This window comes from Pelophylax lessonae (genome assembly GCF_965119305.1).
Source record: "Pelophylax lessonae genome assembly, chromosome: 13".
Classification (NCBI taxonomy): Eukaryota; Metazoa; Chordata; class Amphibia; order Anura; family Ranidae; genus Pelophylax; species Pelophylax lessonae.
Window position 1 is genome coordinate 73,306,184 of NC_138780.1, and position 26,534 is coordinate 73,332,717.

Genomic DNA, 26,534 nt, shown 5'->3' on the forward strand with positions numbered 1-26,534 from the left:
TGGGGTCTAGCTGCGGCGGTGTTGGTGCTGCTAGTTGTAGGATGGTGTTCTGGGCTTACTCTCCTTATCCTTTTAGTAGGAGGGACTGTTTCCTCCTCGGATTCAAGGTCTGATCGGCTATCCTCCACTGGCTCATATTCCGAACCAGTATCGGATGATGCGAGCTCCCCGGCGCTCTCATCACCTGACACAGCTAGCATCTCAAATGCCTCCTGTGCTGTGAAAAGCCTTTTGGACATAGTGGTGGTACTGATTGGTACTGTCGGTACTGATGGGTCCTGGCGGTACTGATAGTACTGGCGGTACTGGTGGGTATTGGCGGTACTGGTGGGTATTGGCGGTACTGGTGGGTATTGACGGGTACTGGTGGGTACTGGCGGGTACTGGCGGTACTGATGGGTACTGGTGGGTTGTTTGATGTGCTGACAGATGATCCAGATGTGGTGACAGATCCAGATGTTCTGACAGATCTAGATGTGACAGATGGGCTGTGACACTGGTGACAGGTCCTCTTTATTGGGAGGGAGGTGGGCTGTGTAGTGCACTTTTTACTGTAAAAATTATTTTTTTTTACTCACAGGTAACTGATCTCTGCTGTTCTCCTCACGCGATCGGTGTGTGTGAGGAGAACAGCTCAGATCAGTAGTAACTGCTCTCCATTGTTATTATTGTGACCGGCTGTGATTAGACACAGCCGATCACATGGTAAACAGCCAATTTTATTGGCTGTTTACCCTGATCGGGTATACGCTGTGTCCGAGGGACACACTTCATACCCGATCGCTGCGGTGCGCGCTCTCGGGAGCGCGCAGCAGCTTGTTATCCTGGCCACCGTCATATGACGTCCGGTCAGGATAACTCAACTACATTTCCGCCGTCAATTTGTAATAGGGCGGGAAGTGGTTAAAGTGCTACTAAACCCAGGACTCTGCATTCACTATAATTGGTCTCCCACAGTACACAGACCATTGAAATGCAAATCTTTTAGTAAATGTAAACTGCTAAATACCCTTTCTCATTAGTAGTATAGAGCAGTTTTATGACTTCTTTCAGTGTCTGTTTAAATCTTGTAGAGACAGAGGTATGTAAGCGCTTGGAGGTTTAAGAGTTAATACAGCAAGGTAATGGCTAAAAACAAGTGGGGGGGGGGGGTAAAGTGCTGAATGCACAAGAAGGGGGAGGCACAGGGGGGGATTAATAGTCCATGTGCAAATGATGGCAGTCTTTGAAGGAGATCCATGGGGGGTCCGCAGCTCAGGGCCAGCTCATTCAATAAGAGAGAAGTCAACTCTAAATCGGATAAGGAAGAGGGAAGAGCGCCTCTTGAGTGCAAGATGGTGATTTATTATAACACAAATAACATAGTAACTTACATCAAAGTTAGGGTAAAAGCATCTGTCATGTCCCGGTGGTTCCGAGGTGGTATAGGGTAGTCCGTGCAATCCATGGAGGCCTTGGATCCAGGCTGCCAAGCCAGCTGGCCGTGTGAGTCCGGGTGAGCGGAGGATTGCGGCCGTAGAGGGAACCGGAGGGGGTCTGATGTCAGCGGCAGTGGAAATAGCAATGGAAATAATCTGAAAAAGGAGTGCGCATGCCCCGCCTGGGCTTTGGTGCAGACTCCGAAATGCGTTGTGAAGCCTACTCTGCCATCTTGCTATTTCCACAGCCGCTGACGTCAGACGCCCTCCGTTTCCCTCTATGGCCACAATCCTCCGCTCGCCCGGACTCACACGGCCAGCTGGCTTGGCAGTCATGATCCAAGGCCTCCCTGGATTGCACGGACTACCTTATACCACCTCAGAACCGCCGGGACACGACAGATGCTTTTACCCTAACTTTGATGTAAGTTACTATGTTATTTGTGTTATAATAAATCACCATATTGCACTCAAGAGGCGCTCTTCCCTCTTCCTTATCTTGTTTAAATCTTGTAGGTGGAGATCTTATTCTACTCTGACTGTCCTATGAGGCTGCAAGACCCCTGACCCTCTTTCTGGACAGTGCTGATTGGCCCTGTGCTGATCACATACACCCTCTCTAGCAATACACACTAAACTTAGCATGTGCAGAGTGGCCCCAAGGCTCTGTTCTATCAGCAGTTAGATTGGGTACTGTGTAAGAAGGGGAGGATTTGAGAAGACAGGATTAAACAGCCTTTTTACAAAATGTAGAGGATTAACCCTTTAGGTTCCACAGTGAGTATAACAAGCATGCTTTACTGCATATACAAATTGATTTTACTGTTGTGGGTTTAGTAACACTTTAAGCAAAAGATCTGAAAATTCCAACCTGATTAATTGACCATTGGGTGTCTTTTGAATTTGAAGAGTTTTAAACCACATTTGTTTTTTTCTGATCTGACTACATCTGTCTGCACTGGCAATGCTTACCCTATATCTGTGAGCACTTTCATAAAGACACTTTATTTATATTTACTGTACATATACTAAATTAATAGGTTTCTGGAAAAAAAAGGTCAAAAAGGTATTATAGGAACTAAACATACAGTATTTTTTAAATACTAAACCTAATAAATTGGCTTAAACCATTGAGCAAGATGCAACAACCTTAAGGAACGTGAGTAAGAGACACAGCATTTTTATATAATAAGGGTTTAAATTAACTTCCAGAGAAAATATATATATATATATGATGAGCTCTGAGACAAACACATTCTTTTTGTGGAAAAATGACAAGTCATTTTTTTTTATGACTTTTCTGATAGAGTAGTAGATTACATTTAACCAAGAATACGCATTTGCTGGTGGAAGAAAGGTAATGATTGAAATTAAAGCATGTATAGCATAAATGCACACCTAATCCTAGATATACTGTCTAAAACTGATAAATAAATGGGTACAATAAATTGACAACATGATGTTCAGCTCAAATATTCTAAAAACTAAGCACCTGCGCTGCTTAAACCGAAACCATTAACATCAATTATACTAATTAATAAATATCATCAAAAAGTGCTTGTGCAGATAAATAACTGTGCAACTGTGCAACTGTGCATATAAATATGGTGTCACACTAAATATAAATAACAACATAAATATCAATATATTCCATAAATAATCTCATATGTGTAACATATCATATATCAAAATAGATGTAAAAATAAAAATAAAAATTCATAGCAATTATAATCTTCCAAACTGAATAAAGTGCAAGTCTCTTGTGCTCATATAAGTGCTTCGTGCTCAATAAATATATGAATAAAGTGCCGGTGCTCAGTCCTAGTGAGTTGGTGCTCCCCTCTCGGTTCCCCACTCACCAGAAGCTGAGAGAAATATCGCCTTAAAACAGGTTTTATGAGGTGAACACCTCTATGGATCGCCAACAGATACAAGCTGTAGATCTCCTGTGCCTCTATATCCAGGTAATTATCCAGGTAATGCTCCCCAATATCATAAAAAGAAAAGGGCCATCATCGTGCAGTATGTTCCAAAAGTTTATTATACATGCAACATAAAGATACACTTACAATACGTGGAAAATCAATCCGCCTTTAGCAAACCCACGGGACGCCAAACGAATGGCCGTGCGTTCCACCCGTGTAACCGGAAGCCGGAAGAGGTTGCAGCCGGAAATGACATACTACGTGTTCGGACGGCTTGACGCGTTTCGCTCCGCCAATCAGAGCGTTCTCAAAAGCTTTTGAGAACGCTCTGATTGGCGGAGCGAAACGCGCCAAGCCGTCCGAACGCGTAGTACGTAATTTCCGGCTGCAACCTCTTCCGGCTTCCGGTTACACGGGTGGAACGCACGGCCATTCGTTTGGCGTCCCGTGGGTTTGCTAAAGGCGGATTGATTTTCCACATATTGTAAGTGTATCTTTATGTTGCATGTATAATAAACTTTTGGAACATACTGCACGATGATGGCCCTTTTCTTTTTATGATATTGGGGAGCATTACCTGGATAATTACCTGGATATAGAGGCACAGGAGATCTACAGCTTGTATCTGTTGGCGATCCATAGAGGTGTTCACCTCATAAAACCAGTTTTAAGGCGATATTTCTCTCAGCTTCTGGTGAGTGGGGAACCGAGAGGGGAGCACCAACTCACTAGGACTGAGCACCGGCACTTTATTCATATATTTATTGAGCACGAAGCACTTATATGAGCACAAGAGACTTGCACTTTATTCAGTTTGGAAGATTATAACTGCTATGAACTTTTAATTTTATATGAGCACAAGAGACTTGCACTTTATTCAGTTTGGAAGATTATAATTGCTATGAATTTTTATTTTTATTTTTACATCTATTTTGATATATGATATGTTACACATATGAGATTATTTATGGAATATATTGATATTTATGTTGCTATTTATATTTAGTGTGACACCATATTTATATGCACAGTTGCACAGTTGCACAGTTATTTATCTGCACGAGCACTTTTTGATGATATTTATTAATTAGTATAATTGATGTTAATGGTTTCGGTTTAAGCAGCGCAGGTACTTAGTTTTTAGAATTGTCTGAAAGGTATCACCTTTTATACCAGCAGCAGCTTATTTATTTAATTTATTGATTAATTATTGAGTTTAGACATATTTATTTATTTATTTCTTTTGGTATCACTTATATCCACCGAACCGAGGTATCCTAAGCGCAAGCCCTTTACATTCTCAGCTCAAATATGCCAATATTCTTTGCTGACAAATAACTATTTAATACTCATTTCTCACTAACTGAAAGTTATAAAACATTATAATCATTACCAGCAAAGCAACCTAATAAAAAATAGAATAGCATGTCACTTTTTTGATGGCACAAAATATACATGCACAAAGCTTCTTGTAAATATTAAAAAACAAAAATATTTCGAAAGAAAATTACCTTTTTTGATGATATTAATTCTGGACAAGATTCAGGTTTTGTAATCCAATATATGCAAATACAACTCCAAACAACTGCAAGACATCAGCATTGTAAGCAAAATGTCATCAAGCTGTATCCAAGCAATAAGGATAAGATGTAATAAAACACATTAGGGCTTACTCAGTAGGATAAACAGCAACATGGAAAATGCAGTAGCGCATTGCAGGCAATCAGAATCAATATTTTACAGATCTGTAAACTGAAATATGATTAGTTTAATGCACTTTGGACATCATAACTGCCATGTAAGAAATTGTGCTTTCACACGAAAAATTATGGATGTCTCTCAGTCACCGTGGACTCATACTATCTTAAAAAGCCTGTTCCTATACAATTTACTCAGATACAATAAAAGACAGATGAGTCGTATCTATCCAAAAGGGACCAGAATGGATTCATCTAATTATATGCCACAAATGTTTTGGAATGTGGGTTGCCAAATGGTGGCTCTGAACTTTCAAACTATGGGTAAGTAAATGAAAGGGTACATTAATGGCGTTTTCCACTTTATGTAAAAATAAATAAATAAATAAATAAATGCAGCCATGCTAAAAAAAAAGTGCATTTCTTAATTTTTTTCATTAAAACCTGCAAAGCATTGCAACCACAATCTGTGCATTACAAGTGCAATGCAGAGGCCCCTGCAGACTATTCCTCATAGGTCCTTACCAAAGTACAGAACTATGAGTCCCTTCCAATGCGTGGCAGATAGAGCTTGTACTTGCTCCATTTTCAGATCTCTGTGAATGAATGACATGGCCATGTGGATGGAGCCACTCGTAGTCATACCACAGTCCAAAATATACAGAATGCTGTATGGAAAAGCACCACATTATTCAGGTGAAGGGGGTGGTTAAAACATGAGGAGCTGTGGAGTGTCATCATGACCCATGTTGCACCCTAAATATGGGTGTAACATGAAATATGGTAAGAAAAAATTAATTATTCTTTAGGAAAATGAATTTAACCTGACCTGACCTTCTTCTGAAATCTCGCGCTGGAAGCTACACACATACGCCTTTGTACACAGGCACACAGGTGCCAGTTTATATCAGAGGGCAGATATCTACTTGGGTATTCACACAGCTTCTTGCATTTTATGATTCATTCATAAAATTTTAGTGGAGTCCGCTTTGCCCGCAGCATTAAGCAACAAGCAGAGAGAGCTCTGTTATTGGAGGAGAGCTGGTCAGGTGACTGCTCTTCTTCTGGAGTTTTTTTTAATGAATTTAAACTTTTAAATTTTTTATGCAATGGTATGGGCATAACACCTCCATACCACTGCTTTATAAATCAGGTCCTGAGAGTGCTGTGCAAACTACCTGTTAATTTATGCTTTATCATTTAAGTTCAATTGCATATTTTTTGACAAGGTTTACCACTAATGGATAGCTCATAGTTTCACCTTCTTCCGGATCAAAAGGTTATTTTTATTTCATGCACAATCAGATTTATATGGCTACATTTTAGAATAGAAGAACCTTAACCTAGAAGATCAGACTCCTGGGACCTAACTACTAGGATCCCGGGGGCAGAAGCAGCTCAGTGGGTTCCCTCTGATACCCTTGTGTCCCTTAACTGTGTTCACACAGGATATCAGTACTCTCTCTCCATCTGTGCCCCTTTATTCTCCCAGGTGCCAATTTATTCTATTATTCCAGTGAGAAATGTACTGTAAGTTTTACTCCCCAATCTGGTAATTGGGCTATCATTCAGAGGGCGGAATGTACACTACACTTCCTCCTAAATAGGAATTTGTTTATCATTCCCTGAAGGACACAAGAAAGAGACTTGGTGGAGGTATGTTGTAGAGGATGATCTGTTTGGAGGGAATAGGTATCCTACAGCTAGGGTGGAGATATGATGTCATTAATAAGGTATATTGCTGGAGAGGGTAAAGTGGATATTCTAGATATAGTATTGGAGGGCACATGTATTTATAAGGAGAGGGAATAATTGCCGGGAAGGTTCGATATTTTGCTTGCAGAGGGTGGGAGGAGATATAATGCTGGGATGAAAAAGTACTGCTGGGCGGACAGAAGACATCAAAGAAAGTTCAAGTACATTTGCTAAGGCACTTTTGCTTAGAAATTGTCTTTCCAATGAAATGTATGTTGGTCATATAGGGAAAGCTGTGGTGGACTTATCAAATAGGGCAAGCCAAAGTATAGCTCATCTTATTCATTTACCAAGGCTTGCCCTGTAGGATACAGAGGGCAAATTTGTTTCTTTGTATAATGTATTAATGCCAATATGTCTTGGACATCTATGGGCTATGGTTATGGTTGTTGGAGACCAGTGCACTTTTGTGGGCAAAATTAGAATATCTACATAGAAGTTTACAGGGGTTTCGATATAATGTAGTTGATAAGAGGGTTCATGCAATGGGGTTCTAAACACAACACACTTCTAATATAGTATACATTAGTAGTTCCAGATGCATATAAAGAAAAGCTACTTACACACGGTCTGCATTGTTTTTCCAATGGCCCTGAAATCAGACATTGTTTTGCTAATGATTGTTTCTACTGTTGCATTTTTCAGATTTATCTATGCAACAAAACATGGCAGTCTTTGAGTTCAATGGCGGCAGTGGATACATCCTGAAACACGAATTCATGCGACGAGCAGACAAGCAGTTTGACCCATTCACAGTTGATCGGATTGACGTAGTTGTGGCCAACACTCTCTCAATTACAGTAGGTGTTGAACTCCAGCTTTGTTTAAAATTAACATACTAGTGTGCTACTACTATTTTGGTTTCATACCTGCTTCTGTTCTGGATTTATTCCACACATGAAAACATGGGATAAGTTTAGCAATGTGGCAAAGTTTTTTTTTTTTCCTCAGTGCTTACTCCCCTTTTTAGGACAGGTAGGGTAGGGAGTTGTTTGTACAGATGCTCCAGGAAGTTTTTGTCTAAAGGCAGATTCCAGTGCACTGGATTGAACTTTTAAAAAACAAATAAATACATTTTTAAGAATTATTTACGTACTTCTTATCATTCTAAGTACTGTATGTTTCCTACAGCCTAAACCATGAAAATCTAAGTATAGTCCTATTTTTTTATGGGGTATATCTAAATCTAATATATCATAGTAAACACTAGATTCCTTATATATGTTGAAATAAAAAGCACCATTTATGGTAGAATGCTTCGATCTATATAGTGAAGTCTATCTCTGTATACACCAAAGAGAAGGATTTCAACTACATTAGAGTCAATCAACCATGTGCTCAACAGAAAACACAAATTATTTGCTACACTGTGCTCTCTGGCCAAATTTACAGTAGTTTGTTGAACAAAACTAACTCTTCTAAGATTATATGTTATCATTATAATATTGTTTTTTCACTTGGTTACCCCTTTTATTCCTAGTGTGGTGTTTGTGGGCTGTGGTTTATAAGCTTATTTTTTTTACTCGTCTATATAGCATTAATACATTCTCTAGGGCAGTGGTCTCCAAACTGCAGCCCTTTGCTTGCCTTTACTCGGGTCTTGGGTCACTATTCCTCCCACTTATACGAGACACTATTCTGCCAACCGACATCCACAATGGGGCATTATTCCTCCAAATGATACCAACGATGGAGCACTATTCCTCCCTCTAATACCAAATGTGATGATGTTTACACCCACTGATGCCACAGTCTTAAGTCCTAAAGTTTGAAGGACAATAAACTGGCCCTTTGTTTAGAAAGTTTGGAGACCCCTGCTCTAGAGCATAAAAGAAGGGATAGACCATTTGTTTTAGATCCTTCCCCCAAATTAGATAGTGTCCCTGCCATGGTCACATAGACATACAAACCAGGACCTATGTTGGTGAGGGCCAACTAAACTAACAGTATGTTTTTGGGTTGTAAGAATAATCTGAATTACCCAAGAAGATCCCATACACCCACACGAGTAGAGCATAAAAAAAAATACAAAAAATGTTCATGGTCAAGAAGGAACCTTCAAAACCAGTAATGCAAGACAAGATTGCTCGCCACTTAACCACTTGACCTCTGGAAAATTTTATCCCCTTCATGAGCAGGCCATTTTTTGCTAATCAGCACTGTGCCACTTTACCTGGCAAGTTTTTTTTACTTGGAAAGAGCTTTCTTTTGATTGTGTTTGATCACCACTGGGGTTTTTTTTATTTTTTGCTACTGTATATAAACAAAAAAAAAAGTCTTACATGTGTGGTATCGCCATACTCAGGAGGAGTAGCAGAATGTGTTTTGGGGTGTGGTTGCAAGTATGGCAATGTCATGTGTGAGAAATAACTTGTTAATATGACATTTTTGTGAAAAAAAAAATAAATAATAATTTCTTAATTTTCCAAAGAATTGTGGGAAAAAATGATAACTTCAAAAAACTCGCCATGCCTCTTACTAAATACCCAGGACTGTCTACTTTCCAAAAAGGGGTAATTGGGGGGGGGGTATTGGTACTGTTTTGACACGTAAGGACCTCAAGAAATAAGATAGGCCGTCAGTACATCAGGTGTGATCAATTTTCAATGATTGGTACCATAGCTTATAGACTCTATAACTTTCACACAGACCAAATAATATACACTGATTTGGGTTATTTTTACCAAAGAAATTTAGTAGTATAAATGTTGGTCAAAATGTATGAACAGAAATTACTTATTTGCAAAATGTTATAACAGAAACATAGAACAAAGAAAAAGAAAAATAATTTTTTTTTCAAAATGTTCGGTCTTTTTTAAACCCCAGTGATGATTAAATACCACCAAAAGAAAGCTCTATTTGTGTGAAAAAGAATTATAAAAATGTAGGTAATTTGGGTATAGTGTTGCATGACTGTGTAATTGTCATTCAAATTGTAAGAGCGCTGAAAGCTGAAAATTGGCCTGGGAAGGAAGGGGATCAAAGTGCCCAGTATTGAGGTGGTTAAAATGCCAGAAAAGTAGAAGGACCCCCTAAATGACCCCTGTTTGGAAAGTAGAGAGCCTGAGATATTTCGTAAGAAGCATTCTAAGTTTTATTGAAGTTGTTTCATCACAATGTTTTGGAAAATGAAGACATTTACAATTCACAATTTTTTTTTTTTTTTTTTTACATGCTGTCACATATGGTGACAGTGTCACCATATGACTGGTGTGGTGGTGGTCAGGGATAATGATTGGTGACAGTATGTTAAAAATAAATAAATACATCTTTTTTTATTACATTTTTTAAAACTTTTTTTACTTTTTTACTATTTTTTTGTACATTCTGTTATCAGAATACTTCAGTGTCACCATAGCGACACTGTACTACTCTGGGTTGGTGATCAGGAATTTAGGGATTTTTTTTACACTGTTTTTGCTTATACAGTGATGGTCACTTCATATGGAATAGTTTTAGTTGTCATGAATAGGTTACCAATCATGAACAACTTGCTTATGGTTGTGATTGGCTACAGCTGATCACATGGTACAGGTAGCCAGGTATCATGTGATTGCTGTAGGGGAAATTACTGATCACAATCATAAGCAAGCTGTTCATGATTGGAAATCCATTCATGACAGTTTGTTTACATTGTTATCATATGATCACTATGACCAGTGACCACATGATACCTGATTACAAGTAATTGTAATCTGCTGTATCCAGCAACAACCAGGAACAGGCTGGATGATGTACAGGTATGTGATCCAGCTTGTCCATCCCGCTCGCCTGCAGTAAATGTACTGCGGGTGGTCCAGAAGCAGTTAAAGTATAACTAAAGGCAAAATATTTTTTTTTATTTTGGCCAGAGTGGAGATGAAGTAGAACACCAATAGGTTTTTTTTTTTGCTGTCTGTGCCCTCATTAGGGGAGACTCATCTTTTGTCCTTTTGTCCTATTTACCATTATCATTGAAAGGGAAAGCAAAAGAAAATCCCCCAAAATCCATAGCAGACCCTTATCCGGGCACACAGCCTGGCAGGTCAGGAAAGGGGAGGGGATGAGCAACCCCCACTTCTGAACTACACCATTCTTTTTTCTGGCGGCACTGGCGGCAGGCGGTGTGATTGATGATGGATTTGGGTTTGTCAAAAACTTTGTGCGTGTGTTTATATTTTTTGTACACTTTTTTGGTGAATGGGTAGGGGTACTATGTATCCCATACCCATTCACACAGGGGGGGGGGTGGGATCTGGGGGCCCCGGGTGGGATCTGGGGGCCACCTTGTTAAAGGGGCTTCCAGATTCTGATAAGCCCCCCACCTGCAGACCCTGACAACCACAGCCCAGGGTTGTCGATAAGAGGCCCTTGTCCCCATCAACATGGGGACAAGGTGCTCTGGGATGAGGGGGGGCGCAGAGCCCCCCCTGCCCCAAAGCACCCCTCCAATGTTGATGGCATGTGGCCTGATATGTTTCAGGAGGGAGGGGCCACTCGCTCGTCCCCTCTCCTTTTCATGACCTGCCAGGCTGCATGCCTGGATAAGGGTCTGGTATGGATTTGGGGGGGGGGCACGCATTTTTTTTTTTTTTTCAGATTTTGGCATGGTATGGACTGGGGAGGGGGACCCTACGCCCTTTTTTTTCGTTTATATTTTCAAGGTCCCTATTTTAACTGAAGCCCTAATGAAGGGGGGAGTTTATTCTTCAAAATTTGTTGGCTGCTCTTTAGTGTAAGCAAATTAATTAGTTTGGATTACTTAGAGCTGCTAACCCTTTGTTTCTTTTGGAAAACAGATAACCTCAGGGCAGTTCCTTAGTGATAAATGTGTGAAGACCTACGTAGAGGTGGAGCTGTTTGGATTACCTGGGGATCCCAAGCGGAAATACAAAACAAAATTAAGTTCAACTGCAAACTCCATTAATCCTGTATGGAAAGAAGAGCCATTTGTGTTTGAAAAGGTACAAACTCTGCAATGTGTTTTTTTTTCTTTTTATTGCAATAAACTCAGTTGTGTCAGATTGCTGCATTTAATAAGGCATTTTTCTATTAACCATGTCTGGGTGACTTGTAAAATAGGTCACTTGCACACTTTTACACCTCTTTAGGGGTCACTGCAAAATGGAAAATTTAGAAAATAGTGCAAATAAATTGGAATCCATTGTGTTAATACCTACAAACATAGCTACTTACCACTGATTATTTTCTTGCATTTGATGTAGAAACATAGAAGAGTGATGGCGGAAAAAGACCAAGTGGTCTTTTTGTTTTTTGGGGGATTTTATTTGTCTGTTTGTCGCAAGCATGTTGAAATTCACTTATGGTTTATTGACTCATAACTAGGGGTAAACTCAGATTTTGCCCAATTTTGGGATAAACCAAACCCAGATAGAAGCTCTCGCCCCTGCCCACTGCTGTCCAACCAACTGCAGCCATGGTATTCCCTGCATTTCACATGTGGCTATATTAGGTTAATGATGTTACTAGTATCCCTGCTGATGTTACCAGTATCACTGCCCCTTTGCTACATTCTCTATTGGGTCTATATTGTGGAGCTAATATGGCCGTGTGAACATATTAGGTAAATGATGTCATGAGCATCTCTGCCCCATTGTTTACATGCAGTGGGTGGAAGTGAAGAGCTTCCTTCTGGATTTGATCCACACCCAGGTTTAGACCAAACCCATGCTCTTCCCTACACACTACCTCTGCTGGAAGTCTATTGCAAGCATTACCTACTTTTTCAGTAAAAATCATATTTTCTAAGGATAGCTTTGAACTTTCCTTCTGCATGTTTGTGATCATATCCCCATGTTCTTGATCCTGAGCTTTAGATTAAAAATATTGGTGTCTTGAAAGTTAATGTACCTAAGTTTTTACCATGTCCTTTTTTTCCCAAGACTGTTAATATTATTTTCCTGAAATCTCTGCTAAAATGTTTCCATCCATCAGATCCTTCACTATTTTTGTTGCCTGTTTCTGTTCCCATTTTGTTTTATGAGTATTTTTTTGTATTTTTTTGTAAAGCTGGCCATAGATAGGTAGTATTTCGAACATAAATTTTTCAGAAAACAAGATTCTTAGAAAGTTTTTTTTTTTTTTTGGACATTCATTTTCGACCACAGTGACGAGAAAATTTAAAGGAGAAGGTGGAAATTTTTTCTCGAACAAACAAAGTTCTATTAGTGTATGTGGTTTTGGTTCGGTAAAGTCAATTCATTCCAAAATCAAATGTTAAAAGCAAACAAAGTCCTCCAAAAGAAAAATGAATGTTCTGAGAATTTTTATCCATATATGGCCAGCTTTAGTGAGGTTTCCAGAACTAGACACAGTATTCTAAATAAGGTCTAACTAAAGATTGGGAATGAAGACCTCCTTCCTGCTGTTGGTGATCTCTCTTGTAATGCACCCCAGAACTCTTGCTTAACTACACTGCTTGCTCAGTTATTTCTCATAGGTGTGTGTGTGTGTGTGTGGGGGGGGGGGGGTTCTGTCTTTCTTTTGTGGCCAATCATATTGCCTTTAGTGTAAAGTGATATTAAAGTCTTGTTTTTTTGTTTAAAAATAACAAACATGTCATACTTATCTGCTCTGTGCAGTGGTTTTGCACAGAGCAGCCCAGATCCCCTTTTCTCGGATCCTTCGCCGGGCCTCCTGCCCCCCCCCCCTCTGCCGAGTGCCCCCACAGCAAGCAGCTTACTATGGGAGTACCCAAGCCAAGCGGCTGCTCTGTGTGTCCATTTATACACAGAGCCATGGCTCGGCCATGCCACTACTCATTGACTCACTGACTTTGAGTGACAGCAGTGGGAGCCAATGGCGCCTGCTGCTGGGTCTCAGCCAATCATGAAGTAAAGTCCCAGAAAGCCAAGGCTCTTATGCAACATCCCTGGATTGCGATGGGGCTCAGGTAAGTATTAGGGGGCTGAGGATAGCTGCTGCATGCAAAAGGATTTTTATTTTTTGAATGCATCGAATGCATCAAGATAAAAAAAAAAATTCCGCCTTTACAAAAACTTTAAAGCTATAGAAGGCAGCTTCTCTATGGACTGTAGCTTGAGGTTTAATGTTATGGTAGAAATGACATGGATCTTCCAACCTATAATTTTTTGTACTGAAGCCAGAAAATATATAAAGGCTTTTTGTATGACTTAAAATTGACTGTAGGCATATAAAAAAATACCATTTAGCACAGTTATTTATTTCTTACAAAATAATAGTAGTAGAGCCTTGTACAATGTTAGCTATCAACTATGTAGAAAGTTTGGATTTTAAATTGTACTCTTTATTGGCAATTTAAAAGAGAAATATGGCCAAAGCCTTTTTGGCCATACTTCTCTTCTGGGTAACATGAGTGCACTTTTTTTCTGCATTTCTGTGACCCAGATTCAACTGGCAGCAGGCTAATGTCCGCTGTCGGCTAACGTCAAAGAGCCACTCCAGGCTCTGGAAGGATCCCAACTTTACCAAAGGTTACCAAATAAACAGTATCACTCCAAACTTTTCACGCTAAATACTTAAACATATTTTTACCTATAAATGGTGCAAATCTACAATCTGACTAGATATAAGCTTTCTGGAACCCCTTGTACAGCAACTTTCGGAATGGGAGAGGGAGGGTCAGCACTCAGTTAACAGCTCTATTGCTTTTCACTGTGCTTTTAGTTTAACAATACCAACATGCTTACAGAGGGAGTAAGAAATAATCCTGTGGAAGCACAGAAAAAGAAGGCTATTACTGTATGTTGGCAAAGATGTGGCGGAAAAAGTGTTATTATAAAATTATTTCCTTTAATGAAGCAAAAGTACAACATGTAACATGTAAAAGTGAAAAATGTAAACATTAAAGATATACCTGGATGAAGTGAAACATATTCACATGTGTGCGCGAGATACAAAACTCACGGTGGACAAAGGGCAACAACAGACATGAACACACAAAAAAACAAAACACAAAACAAAAATTGTTCAATCGTCTGGATGCCAGCAATGATTAATCACAGGAGAACTCCAACCGGGAAACGCCGTATGTACAGCCTAACAATAATAAGGTAAATGTCGAGTGACCTTGTGTGGACCCCTGGGGGCTCGAGCTGGAGAGGCTGGGATCAGAGTGAAAAAAGGTTTGAAGACCATGAAGAGGTAGCACCCTTCCTGCACTGGAGCTTGGTTCGATGACAAATAGTGTCTATGGCTCTGGAATAATAGCGCTGATGGAAAGAGTTGCTGTAACATCCATTCACCCTGTAGTATAGGTGAGGATGTACGGTAATTAAATTGTAAACCAAGATGCAATATGTAAGTAAAACATCATCCAAAACAATGGCAGCAATCATGAAGTAATCCTCCGGTATTTAACCAAAATGTGTTGCACTAGAAAGTGAAAATTTGAGTGATGAAATCTGACACTTAAAAATTAATTAAACCAAGTGACATCAATATCCTCTAAATAAAGCAATAGTGGGAGGGGATAATTAATCCCAATCTGTGAAGTGAAAAATATATAAAAATATATAAAAGACCTTCAATACAAAAAAACTTGACTGTATTAACATAAAAGTCTTTAGGTGGAAAAGAAAAAAGAAGTGGTGAGTCCCAGATAAAAGGAACCACAAGTCCCAGCAGTGGTGGAATATCCTACAGTGCTTCCGCTGAATGACACCCGTGATCAAGGGAGGTGTAAAATAAGCTGCTTACCAGATTTCTATGGTCATCTAATTTAATAGATAGACCACATAAACACTTGTTTGTAGGGGCCAATCCCAATAATCTCACAGGGCACTCCTTTAATAGCAGGTCCAGGGAGGGCTGGGGCAGATATTGAGATACCAATCCTCACATGTAAAGGGTAAAGCCAATGGGAAGTAATCCAAAAAGGAGAAAAGTACACATAGCGTGATACCGTAATAAAAAGCCAATGTATTTAAAAGATTTACACTTACTAAAAACATATGAGCATGCAGGCAGGGAACAGTAATCCAGTACACCTATATCCAAATTGCGGCGTCCCACGTGTGACAGAAAGAGATCTCCGGCCGGCGTTAGGGGCGTGGCTTCAACGTATCCGGAACCATCCGACTAGTTTCATCATAGAATGACTCTTCCGGGGTGTCCTCCGGTATTGCAGAAAAAAACAAATAGTTCAAAGAGCGGTGACACCATATGTAAACAGTCAATTGCCACGAAAGTAACACCATATGTGTAGCAGATCAGCAAATGTATATATTGCACTGCTACATATAGCCAGTGCAGGACGTACACCTAGGGTCTAATAGTACTTTACCATCCCTACTGCGATCAGTCCTCTGTAGAGCGTGAACTGCCTTTCCTGGGCCAACATACTTTGGGAACATAGGGTACAGTCTAATGGTGTCTTCTTATAGATTTAGTGTATATCCCTTCAATAGATTGAGAGTCAATCTGTTCAGGAAACCTTTGGTTGTTTCGGCTGGTCAAACTAAGCCTGCTATTACGCAGCTCGTCTCTCCTCTGGGGATACAAAAGTGGCGTCTCGGTGAGTGATGACGTCAACACGTTTCGCAAATTCAATGTGTAGCTTCGTCACAGTCGGTTCCTTTTAAATACTAAGTCGCATGCAGGTGAAATCACTCCACAATCATTTAATTTATATATCATAGTCTGTATTCTCTTCCTCTTTGTACAATGTAATCACCACATAAAGAAATATTCACGTATTAAATGGATTCATAAAAAGCATCTATTTCATATGGAACCTCAAGGATAGGAGGAATAGAGATAAAAGTGAGAGACAGAAAGAGAATGAAAGAACAAATAAAATTATATAATTTTTTTCTATTTTCATTACATAATATATTATAGACCTGAACTTATTTCTGGGTCTGTGTGATTTTCTATGCAATGCAGGCAGACTGGTGGGAGGGATCGGCAGGGTACTGTACATACATATTTTTTCTAAGTTGCAAGTCATTTACAGTATATTGCTATTTTATTGGTGTACGTTTACATAGATTAATTCATTTAGGTTTATTGTGCTGCAGTTTTTAAAAAATATGTGTTGTATTTATGTAGGAACACATGACAGTGCAAAGTAGTAATTATGAATCATTAGTCTGGCATTAAGTCACTGAGTGGGAGCACGGAGAATACTTTTGGTTTTTGGGGTACTTGTACATAGCTTTCTAAAAATATCACAGTTTCCATACTCCTCTCAAGAGCACTCAGCCCTAAATAAAAAAAAAAGCAGAGGTGATCAAATACCACCAAAAGAAAGCTCTTTTGTGGGAAAAAAGGACATTGATATTTTTGGGCACAGCGTTGCATGACTGCACAATTGTCAGTTAAAATAATGCAAAGTGCTGTATCGCAAAAAATGGCCTGGTCATTAAGGGGATAAAACCTTCTGAGGCTGAAGTTGTTAAATTAAATAAAATGATTTGATGGGAGCAGCACAATAGGAGTCTGGAAATAAAATAATAGAAACTAAAGACTGTGACCCAATAAAAATGTTGTAAAAATAATCCAATAACAATACAGTGGGATGGTAAGGGCATCCTGCTGACCTGTATATAGTTGGCCAAACATGTTTTAACATCATGAGAAACTCTTTTCAGCTGTTTTGGAGGTTAGGGTTACTGTGAATGGTTTTATGCTTTCCATCACCTAGCAGAATTTTCTGAGTGGCTTGCAATATCGGCAGTTCTCCAATATATTGCTTCTGGATAAGTATCCCAGACAGTTCCTTAATGAGAAGACACCACAAGTTTTATCAATGATCACTAAAAGGTACTGGCTATATGAAGACTTCAATTAAAATATAACAGCATTTCACAGAGAATGTGTCCTTGTATGTTCAATATACTTATGTGACACCATCTTGTATAATAGGGGAGATATGTCACCTTACTTTGTGTTCTTGCTGTTTCCAGATTCTTATGCCTGAGATGGCTTCTCTAAGAGTTGCTGCATTTGAGGAAGGAGGGAAGTTCATTGGTCATCGGATCATTCCAATTAATGTGATCAGATCAGGTATTTCAAATGTCTATGGTTATGTTTCCAAATGTCATAGGCTTACAAAATTCAGAAATATATTTGATAGAAGTGTTTAAATGTATGTATTTTTGGCACCAGGCCTTGGTTTTCAAACAGGTTTTATTCAGTTGTATTTACTAATGGTGATTTACAATGAAAGTTACCATCAGAGTCAGGAGCATAACTAGTGCAAATCAGGTTGACTCTTATTTAGCAAACCATGGACATGGGGGATCACTCTTGAGAGGGAGTTTGACAGGTGGTAAGGAGGAGTTGCCACTTGTTTTAACTCCTAGAAGCCCATACCACTGCTCTGCAACCACGTGCATTGCAGTTGCGGTGCGGCACCATTCACTTGAAGGGTAATCATTTATAGTGAGGATAATTTTTACCAAACCACAATTCAAAACACTGGATCTGCGGCAGTATTTACCCCTGATGGGCTGCCTTTGCAGCCTTGGAGGAGCGGTTGGGGGTGGGTAAAAATGCAGCTCAACCATGTGGTTTTAGTTCCCCCCCCGCCCCCCATATATGTGAACTAAGCCTCTGTGTGACCCCACAAAAGTAGAGCAGAACAGCAAGCTAGACTAGTTTTGCAAACATTTGCAAAAGTTGGATAACTTTTTTTAAATAGACCCTGTCATCAGACCATTCATTTCAACAACAATCACCCTATAAGAGTATATTTACCAGTTTTAATGCATGTCCTTACCTGTTCAAGCCTCCCATTCATAGACATCCATATGCCCGGAGACTGCTGCCAGGCACTGCTATCTTGGATGTAATGTCAAGAGCCCTATCAGACACAGAGTTGTCACTAAAGTGACACTCTATAGTATTCCCCTTCACTCCTCCCCTGGGTTGCTATATGAAAAGTTATGTAGGGATGTAGGGAGTAGTGATGAGCCGAATTGCCTGGGGTTTGATTCAAACAGGGTATTTTGTACCCCATACTCATTCACATGGTTGGGGTGGGGTATCTGGGTGCCCCCTTATTATTAAAGGGTGCTTCCAGATTCTAATAAGCTCCCTGATCACAGACCACCACAGTCATTGTTTAGGGTTGTGGGGAAGAGGCCCTTTTTCTCATTACCATGGGAACAAGGTGCTTTGTTAGGGGTTCCCCCGTGGCAAGGTACCACCTCCCCATGTAGAGGGAATGTGGCCTGCTGTGGTTTGGGGTGGGATGGAAGCTCACACTCATCTCCATCCTTTCCTAGCTATCCAAGCCAGGCTGCATGCTTGGACTAAGGGTCTGGTATTCTTTTTTTTATTTTCTTGAGGTCTCCCTTAGAATCCCTATCAAATCTGAAGGGTGTAGTACGGGGGGGGATCTCCTAATTTTTTTTTGCATGCAGCTACCCCTTAAAATCCATAGCAGATTCAAAGGGCCCGTTATAAAAAAAATGGGAGAACCTCACAATGTTTTTTTTTTTTATTAAACGATCTCGGCCCCTTTGCTTACTTGGCTGGATTTTCTCTGGTTGTGAAAGACTCGGTATTGGCTGCAAATACTGGCTTCCTTAACAACCATTTGACATCAGAAAGCTATCATGTGTAATAACAGAAATGCCACCACTAATATACATGATGTATGGCCTCACTGCATAGGTAAATGATTTGGGCGTTCGTCCTAAGTCTCGAACAGCCAAACTTGTGATTGGACCAAACCTTGAGCTCATACCTAGTAGGGAGGTAAAGAGGGGGTGGAGGAGCTAGACAAGCCCAGAAAGTAATTAGACACTTCCATAAGAGGAGAGGTCTATGACTTGTAAGAAAGGAGAGATTGTCCTGGGGAATTGGCTTTTCTTGAGTAAGTTAGATTTGTTAGCAAGTTCAAAGCCGCATTACAAGTGAATAAGCAAGTATACATTTCAAAGATTTGATTTTCTGTTCTTTTACCTGCAATTATTTTAGGTTGGAAACAGGCTCTTTTAAATTATAGGAGTTCTAAAGCCTTAATGTTTTTACCTTAATGCACTCAATGCATTAGGGTAGAAAACTTTCTGTGCTAGATGATCCCCCCCATACTTACCTGAGCCTTTTCTCAATCTAGCACTGTGCACACCTGAGATTGGGCTCAGGTAAGTATGGGGGGGGGATCATCTGGCACAGAAAGTTTCCCAATGTTCTGGTGTTCTTATTCTTCCAGCTGCATTTTTCATATCAATAAAAAGCTCATCATAGAGTATGAGACCACCACACAGCTGCGGTGGTTGAGACCAGAGAGCTTGAGATCTCACCACCAGAGTCCTTGAGTGATATTTACTTGCCCATATCTATATGTCAGTTAGTTTCTATATATACAGTATATATACTCTGCAAACTAGTTTCTTCCAATATTTGGCAACTAATCATTTTGGCAGCATCAAGTCAAAAATCGTTTGGATAAATGTGTAAAGTCGCCATGTAACAATACCACCCAGGGAACTTTGCGTAGTACAATTGTGTATCCAAAATTTTAGGAGCTTGAAAATTTTGATCCAATTATGGTAGCCCAAAAATGTGCAGCCTTGGACAAACTTGTTGGTGTAATCTGGATCAATGTGGCAGTCTGGCAGGGACCATGTACCACAAAATCCTCAGTTTATATGCTACCTCTGTGTTAGTAACATTTAATGAACATTTTGTGGTATTACTCAACATTCACCGCCCATCATCTGTTAATTTAATCAGCATAAGACTGCTTTCCCATTTACCAACCTAGTTATGGCTATTACTGTATGTGCAGGAATAGTGTTGATTTGCCAGTATGGGGTGGGGATGCGGGCAGGATCAGTGAAAATAAATATGTTCAAAGCAGGTGAGAGGCTTAATAAATCCTTGCTCAATCCTTGATCACATTTGTGATCCAGTGTTGGATCTGTATCTTTGACTGCTTTTTGTGATGGATTTTTATTTACATATATAGTTGGTAAGGTTGAGTAAAAAAGACCAATAAATTCAGGTTAACCTAAATGTGTATGTGTGGTTATGTCAGTACCATTTTAATGTACATTGTGTTCTCTGGGAAAAAAGAGGCTTTTGAATTTATCTACACTCTCCACTGACACAACTAACTGTGGAAGGGAGGTCCACATCCTTACCGCTTCAACAGTAAAGAACCCCCTATGCAGTTTAGGATTGAACTGTTTTTTGTCAAACCTCATTATGTGGCCACGTGTCTTCTTTGGAGACCTTAGTTTAAATCAGGCATGTCCAACCTGCGACCCAGGGGCCACATGCGGCCTGGAACCCCAGGCAATGCGGCCCACTGCCCCCTGACAATTTTTTTTTTTGCTGGGGAGGAAGGAAGTCAGGTCGGGGGCATGGCCACAGCGGCTTCCAACTAACGGTAGGCAGAGGCTGCCTCGGAGGGGGGGGGGGGATGTGTGAGCATGTGCAGTGTTTCTGACTCCTACCACCATGACCACTTCAAATCACTGAAGTGGTCATGGTGGTTAGAGTGTTCCTTTATTATCTCTCAGAAGAAGTAAACCTCCGTATATTGATTCCATTTAATTTGATCATCCTCTATTTGTGTTAAATAAGTGCGGGGGTGCAGCCGCGCGGGAAGGGCGTGGCGGCATTTTATTACTTATATGCCTTAACTATAGTATATATTTTATATGCGGCCCGAGAAAATTTCTCTACACTCAATGTGGCCCAGAGAAGCCAAAAGGTTGGACACCCATGGTTTAAATGGTGTCCTCCCAGTGCTAGATTCCCTATTTAAAGATTTGTATATTTTGTTCCGATCCCCTCCTAAGTGTCTTTTCTCCTGGGAGAAGAAGTTTAAGGTTTGTAGTTGTTGCTCATAACTGAGGTCTTTCAGCCCCCTTATTAGCTGTGTTGCCCTTATCTGGACTCTTTCCAAATTAAGGACATCCTTCCTGAGGATTGGTAACCAAAATTGGACGGCATACTCAAGATGTGACCGGACCAGTTGCAGTTATATGATTGGCTGTGGCAGATGATTTTTACATAATACTGAGATAACCAATCCTAAATTCTAAAAAAGTTCCAATACATTAAAAATAAATTGTTCCTAAGAGGCAGTTTGAACCTGCCAAGAAACAGCTTAGTCGGAGGTAAAAGAACTATGCTGTTTGGTGGGAAAAAAATCTTGCTATTTTATTTATTAATGCAATAATGGTAAAAATGAATATATTTGTTTACAGGTTATCACCACATGTGCCTTCGAAGTGAAAGTAATATGCCACTTACTATGCCTTCTTTGTTTGTGTACGTGGAAGTGAAAGACTACATACCAGATGCATGGGCAGGTATAACAATACCATTTTTCTGCAAACTCTCCAAACATGTTTTATTTTTTCATGCATTCTGTAAAGCCTTGTAACTCAAGATGGAAAATTATCTGCATTGTACAGTGTTCATATGGTACATTGATTTGGCTAATATGGACTTCCTGCCAGAGATGTCCTGAAGCTAACCAATATTTATTTTGTACATTTGTTTGCAGAGCTCACTCATGCACTATCCAATCCTATAAAGGCGTTCAAAGCACATGAGAAGTCATCAATAAAGATGAACAACAAAGGATCACCTGCTGATGTGGTAAGATCACAATGAACAGGCCAAATAACCATTAGGTATATAATAATAAATTCAAAGCATCAGTCATTTGTTGTACTTTTGTTCCTAAAGTGTATGTAAACCCCAGTTCTATTTTTTATCGTGTTTGGCATTATTAAGATTCTACAATAACCATTAAATGGGACATTCTTGGTACCAGATATTTATCACACAATATTTTCCATTAAAAAAAATCTGATTTTTTTAAATAACATTTTTTGTTATACATTTTACAGTATATAGGAAGAGGACAGTATGCATTGCTCACATCCCATAGAAAAAGTAAGAGGTTCACAGAAGTCAGTTTAGTAAGTGGCGAAGAGATTATATCAAATAATGACCTCCAAAGAACAGCGAATGACTATAGTGATCCCTCACACACTGGTAAACCTTGAAGAGGGCAATTACAGTATCTCACAAAAGTAAATACACCCCTCACATTTTTGTAAATATTTTATTATATCTTTTCATGTGACAACACTGAAGAAATGACACTTTGCTACAATGTAAAGTAGTGAGTGTACAGCTTGTATAACAGTGTCAATTTGCTGTCCCATTAAAATAACTCAACACACAGCCATTAATGTCTAAACCACTGGCAACAAAAGTGAGTACACCCCTAAGTGACAATGTCCAAATTGGGCCCAATTATCCATTTTCCCTCCCCGGTGCAATGTGACTCGTTAGTGTTACAAGGTCTCAGGTGTGAATGGGGAGCAGGTGTGTTAAATTTGATGTTATCGCTCTCTTACTGGTCACTGGAAGTTCAACATGGCACCTCATGGCAAAAAACTCTCTGAGGATCTGAAAAAAGAATTGTTGCTCTACGTAAAGATGGCCTAGGCTAAAAGAAGAATGCCAAGACCCTGAAACTGAGCTGCAGCACGGTGACCAAGACCATACAGCTGTTTAACAGGACAGGTTCCACTCAGCCTCGCCATGGTTGACCAAAGAAGTTGAGTGCACATGCTCAGCGTCATATCCAGAGGTTGTCTTTGGGAAATAGACGTATGAGTGCTGCCAGCATTGCTGCAGAGGTTGAAGGGGTGGGCGGTCAGTAGTGTACTTACTTGTGTTGCCAGCGGTTTAGAAAATAATGGCTGTGTGTTGAGTAATTTTGAGGGAACAGCAAATTTACACTGTAATACAAGCTGTACACCCACTACTTTATATTGTAGCAAAGTGTCATTTCTTCAGTGTTGTCACATGAAAAGTTATAATAAAATATTTACAAAAATGCGAGGAGTGTACTCACTTTTGTGAGATACTGTACATCACCTTGTGACAAGTCAAACTAACAATATATATTAGAGTAAACTGTTCCAAAAAGCATAATGCATCATGGTTTATCAGTAATACCATCATATAACGTTAGGCAATACTTAGCAAAGATCAGAAACTAAAAAGGGAGAGTAAGATAAGAATAGATAGTGAGAAAACCCTCATCTCACCATACTTCTGGCTACCTAGCACCACCTACAACCAAAAAACCAGAGGCAGTATAAAAGATCAATTCAAGCATGTTATCCAGGTGGTGCCATGCCTCTCACACTTTATTTTAGGGGTCTCCAAACAATGGCCCTCCAGTTGTTCAGGAATTACAATTCCCATCATACCTATTCATGTCTGTGAACGTCAGATTTTTGTAATGCCTCATGGGATGTGTAGTCCCGCAACAGCTGGAGGGCCGTAGTTTGGAGATCCCTGCTTTATTGTGTCTATTCAGTTTATTGTTTAATCTGTCAGTCAGCATTTGCATAAATCCTCCATCATTAATCCCAGTGTAAAGTGCTGCCTGGGAAGCAGTTGTGGGTGTTGTTTGCACCTGGAGTACCTTTTCGCCGCGAATACGCTCATCAATGGCCAGGATAAGGTGGAGTCTGGGGGTCCCTTCAGGTCTGATATGTATGCCCCATGCCAAAATTTTTTTAAAAAATGGAGTGGGGTCCCCCCAAAATCCATACCAGACCCTTATCCAAGCATGCAGCCAGGTAGGCAAGGAAATGTGGGGGAGAGTGCCCCCCAAAACCATACCAGTTCACATGCCTTAACATGGAGGGGTGCTTTGAGGGGTGCTTTGGGGTGCTCTGCCCTCCCAAATCACCTTGTCCCCATGTTGATGGAGACAAGGGCCTCTTCGCCAGAACCCTTTAACAAGGGGACCCCCAGGTCCCTGCCCCCCTCATGTGAATCCGTATGGTATGTACCCCAATTCATTCACCAAAAAAAGGTGTAGTAATAAAAAAAAAAAAAGACAGTAGGCAGTTTTTGACAAGTCCTTTATTTAATAAGAAAAAATAAAAAAAAGGCCCCCTGGTGTAGATCCATCGTCGCTTACCACCGACCCGAACAAAAGAAATAAAAAAAAAAAGGTCTGCTCTCGCCGTCTCACAGCTCCTCCGTCTGACAGTTCTTAAATAATTAAGGGGAGGCCGAATAATGTCACAAGGGGCCGGGGTAGTTATTTCAAAACTGTTAGATTGTGGGAGCATCCGACAGGTGCGGACCTTTTTTTTTTTTTTGCAGGTCGGCAGGGGTGGCGCTTATCGGGATTGACACTGGATTTACTTTGGGGGAAATTGTGTTCGTTTTTTGTTTTGTTTTTAAAAAAGGAATTGTCAAAAACTGTGTCTGTGTTTTTTTTTTTTTTTCACTTTTTTGGTGAATGAGTAGGGGTACAATGTACCTCATATTCATTCACATAAGGAGGCCAGGATCTGGGGTGCCCCCTTGTTAAACGCCCACAACCACCGGCCAGGGTTGTGGGGAAGAGGCCCTTGTCCCCATCAACATGGGGACAAGCTGCTTTGGGGCAGGGGGGGTGACCGGCTGCGAGGAACCTACACTAGTACCTGGTTACCCGGTTACCCATAGCAACTGCATTATTCTGTTGTTAGACTTGCTGAGTAAACCTTTGTAGTAGTTTTGCTTCATACCCCACATTTGCTTTACTGACCCAAGTTCGTTTGATACGCCAAAACCAACATGCAGTCCTTTGAATAACTTCAGCCCAGGCTCAGAACAGTTGATGCAACTCAACTTAAAAGTCTTCTAGCATTACAGTTTAACATGAACATTAGCATTAAAAGGTTCCTATCTATCCCTAGCTGGCTGCCCAGGCATACCTCCCAAAGCTAGTTGTCCATTACTAGTGTTCCCCAAGTCCTGGCTCATCTACAGATTTCCAGCACCTCGGATGGACGGCAAGGTGCAGCAGTCCTGCTTCAAAGCAATCGCAGCATGCCCTGCTCAGTGCGAACCGATGGACCTTGAACCAAGCCTTCCCCCAATTTATATCATTGGTGGGTAGGCTGAATCCAAAAAGCATGGGAACGGTAGTGTACACATTTACTCTTTTCCTCCTAGCCTGGGAGAGCCACTAACTAAACCTGCCTACAGGGTGGTTCTCTGTTTCCAATTAAGGGCGATCAAACATCTTGCCTCTGTAAGGACATGCCTCAGCAATTGCTTATTCACATTAGAAATGTTTAACGAAAATAAACCCAAGAGGAAAAAATTAGGAGTAAAGGGAACTGTGCTGTCAAATAACCATTGCAGCAAATCATGCACATTTTTCCAATAGGGTTCAGTTGGGGAACAGAGTCAAAATATGTGAATTAGAGAGCCACAATCCCAGTATCTTCAGCAGCGGTCGCTAACTTCAGAATGTATAGTGTTGAGAATATCCGGGGTCTGATACCAGGTCATGCACTGATGTGGGTGAAAAGGCCTGGCTCACAGTTTCCACTCTAATTCATCCCAAAGGTGTTCTATCGGTTGAGGTCAGGACTTTGTGCAGGCCAGTCAAGTTCCTCCACCCCAAACTTGCTCATTCATGTCTTTATGGATCTTGCTTCGTGCACTGGTGCACAGCCATGTTGGAACAAGAAGGGGCCAACCCCAAACTGTTCCCACAAAGTTAGGAACATTAAAATGTCTTGGTATGCTGATGCCTTAAGAGTTCCCTTCACTGGAACTAAGAGCCAAGCCCAACCCCTAAAAAACAACCCCACACCATAATCCCCCCTCCAGCAAATGATTTGGACCAGTGCACAAAGCAAGGTTCATAAAGACATGGATGAGCACGTTTGGGATGGAGAAACTTGACTGGCCTGTACATGGTCCTCTTCCACTCCTCTACGACGACATCACAGAGCTGGTGGATATTAGAG

The 26,534-nt window shown here is 40.4% G+C and overlaps 1 protein-coding gene across 2 annotated transcripts in view; it reads left to right on the forward strand.

Annotated features, from left to right (window-relative positions):
- PLCB2 (phospholipase C beta 2) overlaps positions 1-26,534 on the forward strand; it is a 354,260-nt gene that overhangs the window by 265,502 nt on the left and 62,224 nt on the right. For both annotated transcript variants that reach the window (XM_082275009.1, XM_082275010.1), the window contains exons 18-23: positions 5,240-5,364; positions 7,441-7,595; positions 11,574-11,738; positions 17,685-17,784; positions 21,948-22,052; positions 22,250-22,344. In XM_082275009.1, coding sequence (XP_082131135.1) covers positions 5,240-5,364; positions 7,441-7,595; positions 11,574-11,738; positions 17,685-17,784; positions 21,948-22,052; positions 22,250-22,344 — 745 coding nt within the window. The remainder of the gene's footprint in view (positions 1-5,239; positions 5,365-7,440; positions 7,596-11,573; positions 11,739-17,684; positions 17,785-21,947; positions 22,053-22,249; positions 22,345-26,534) is intronic.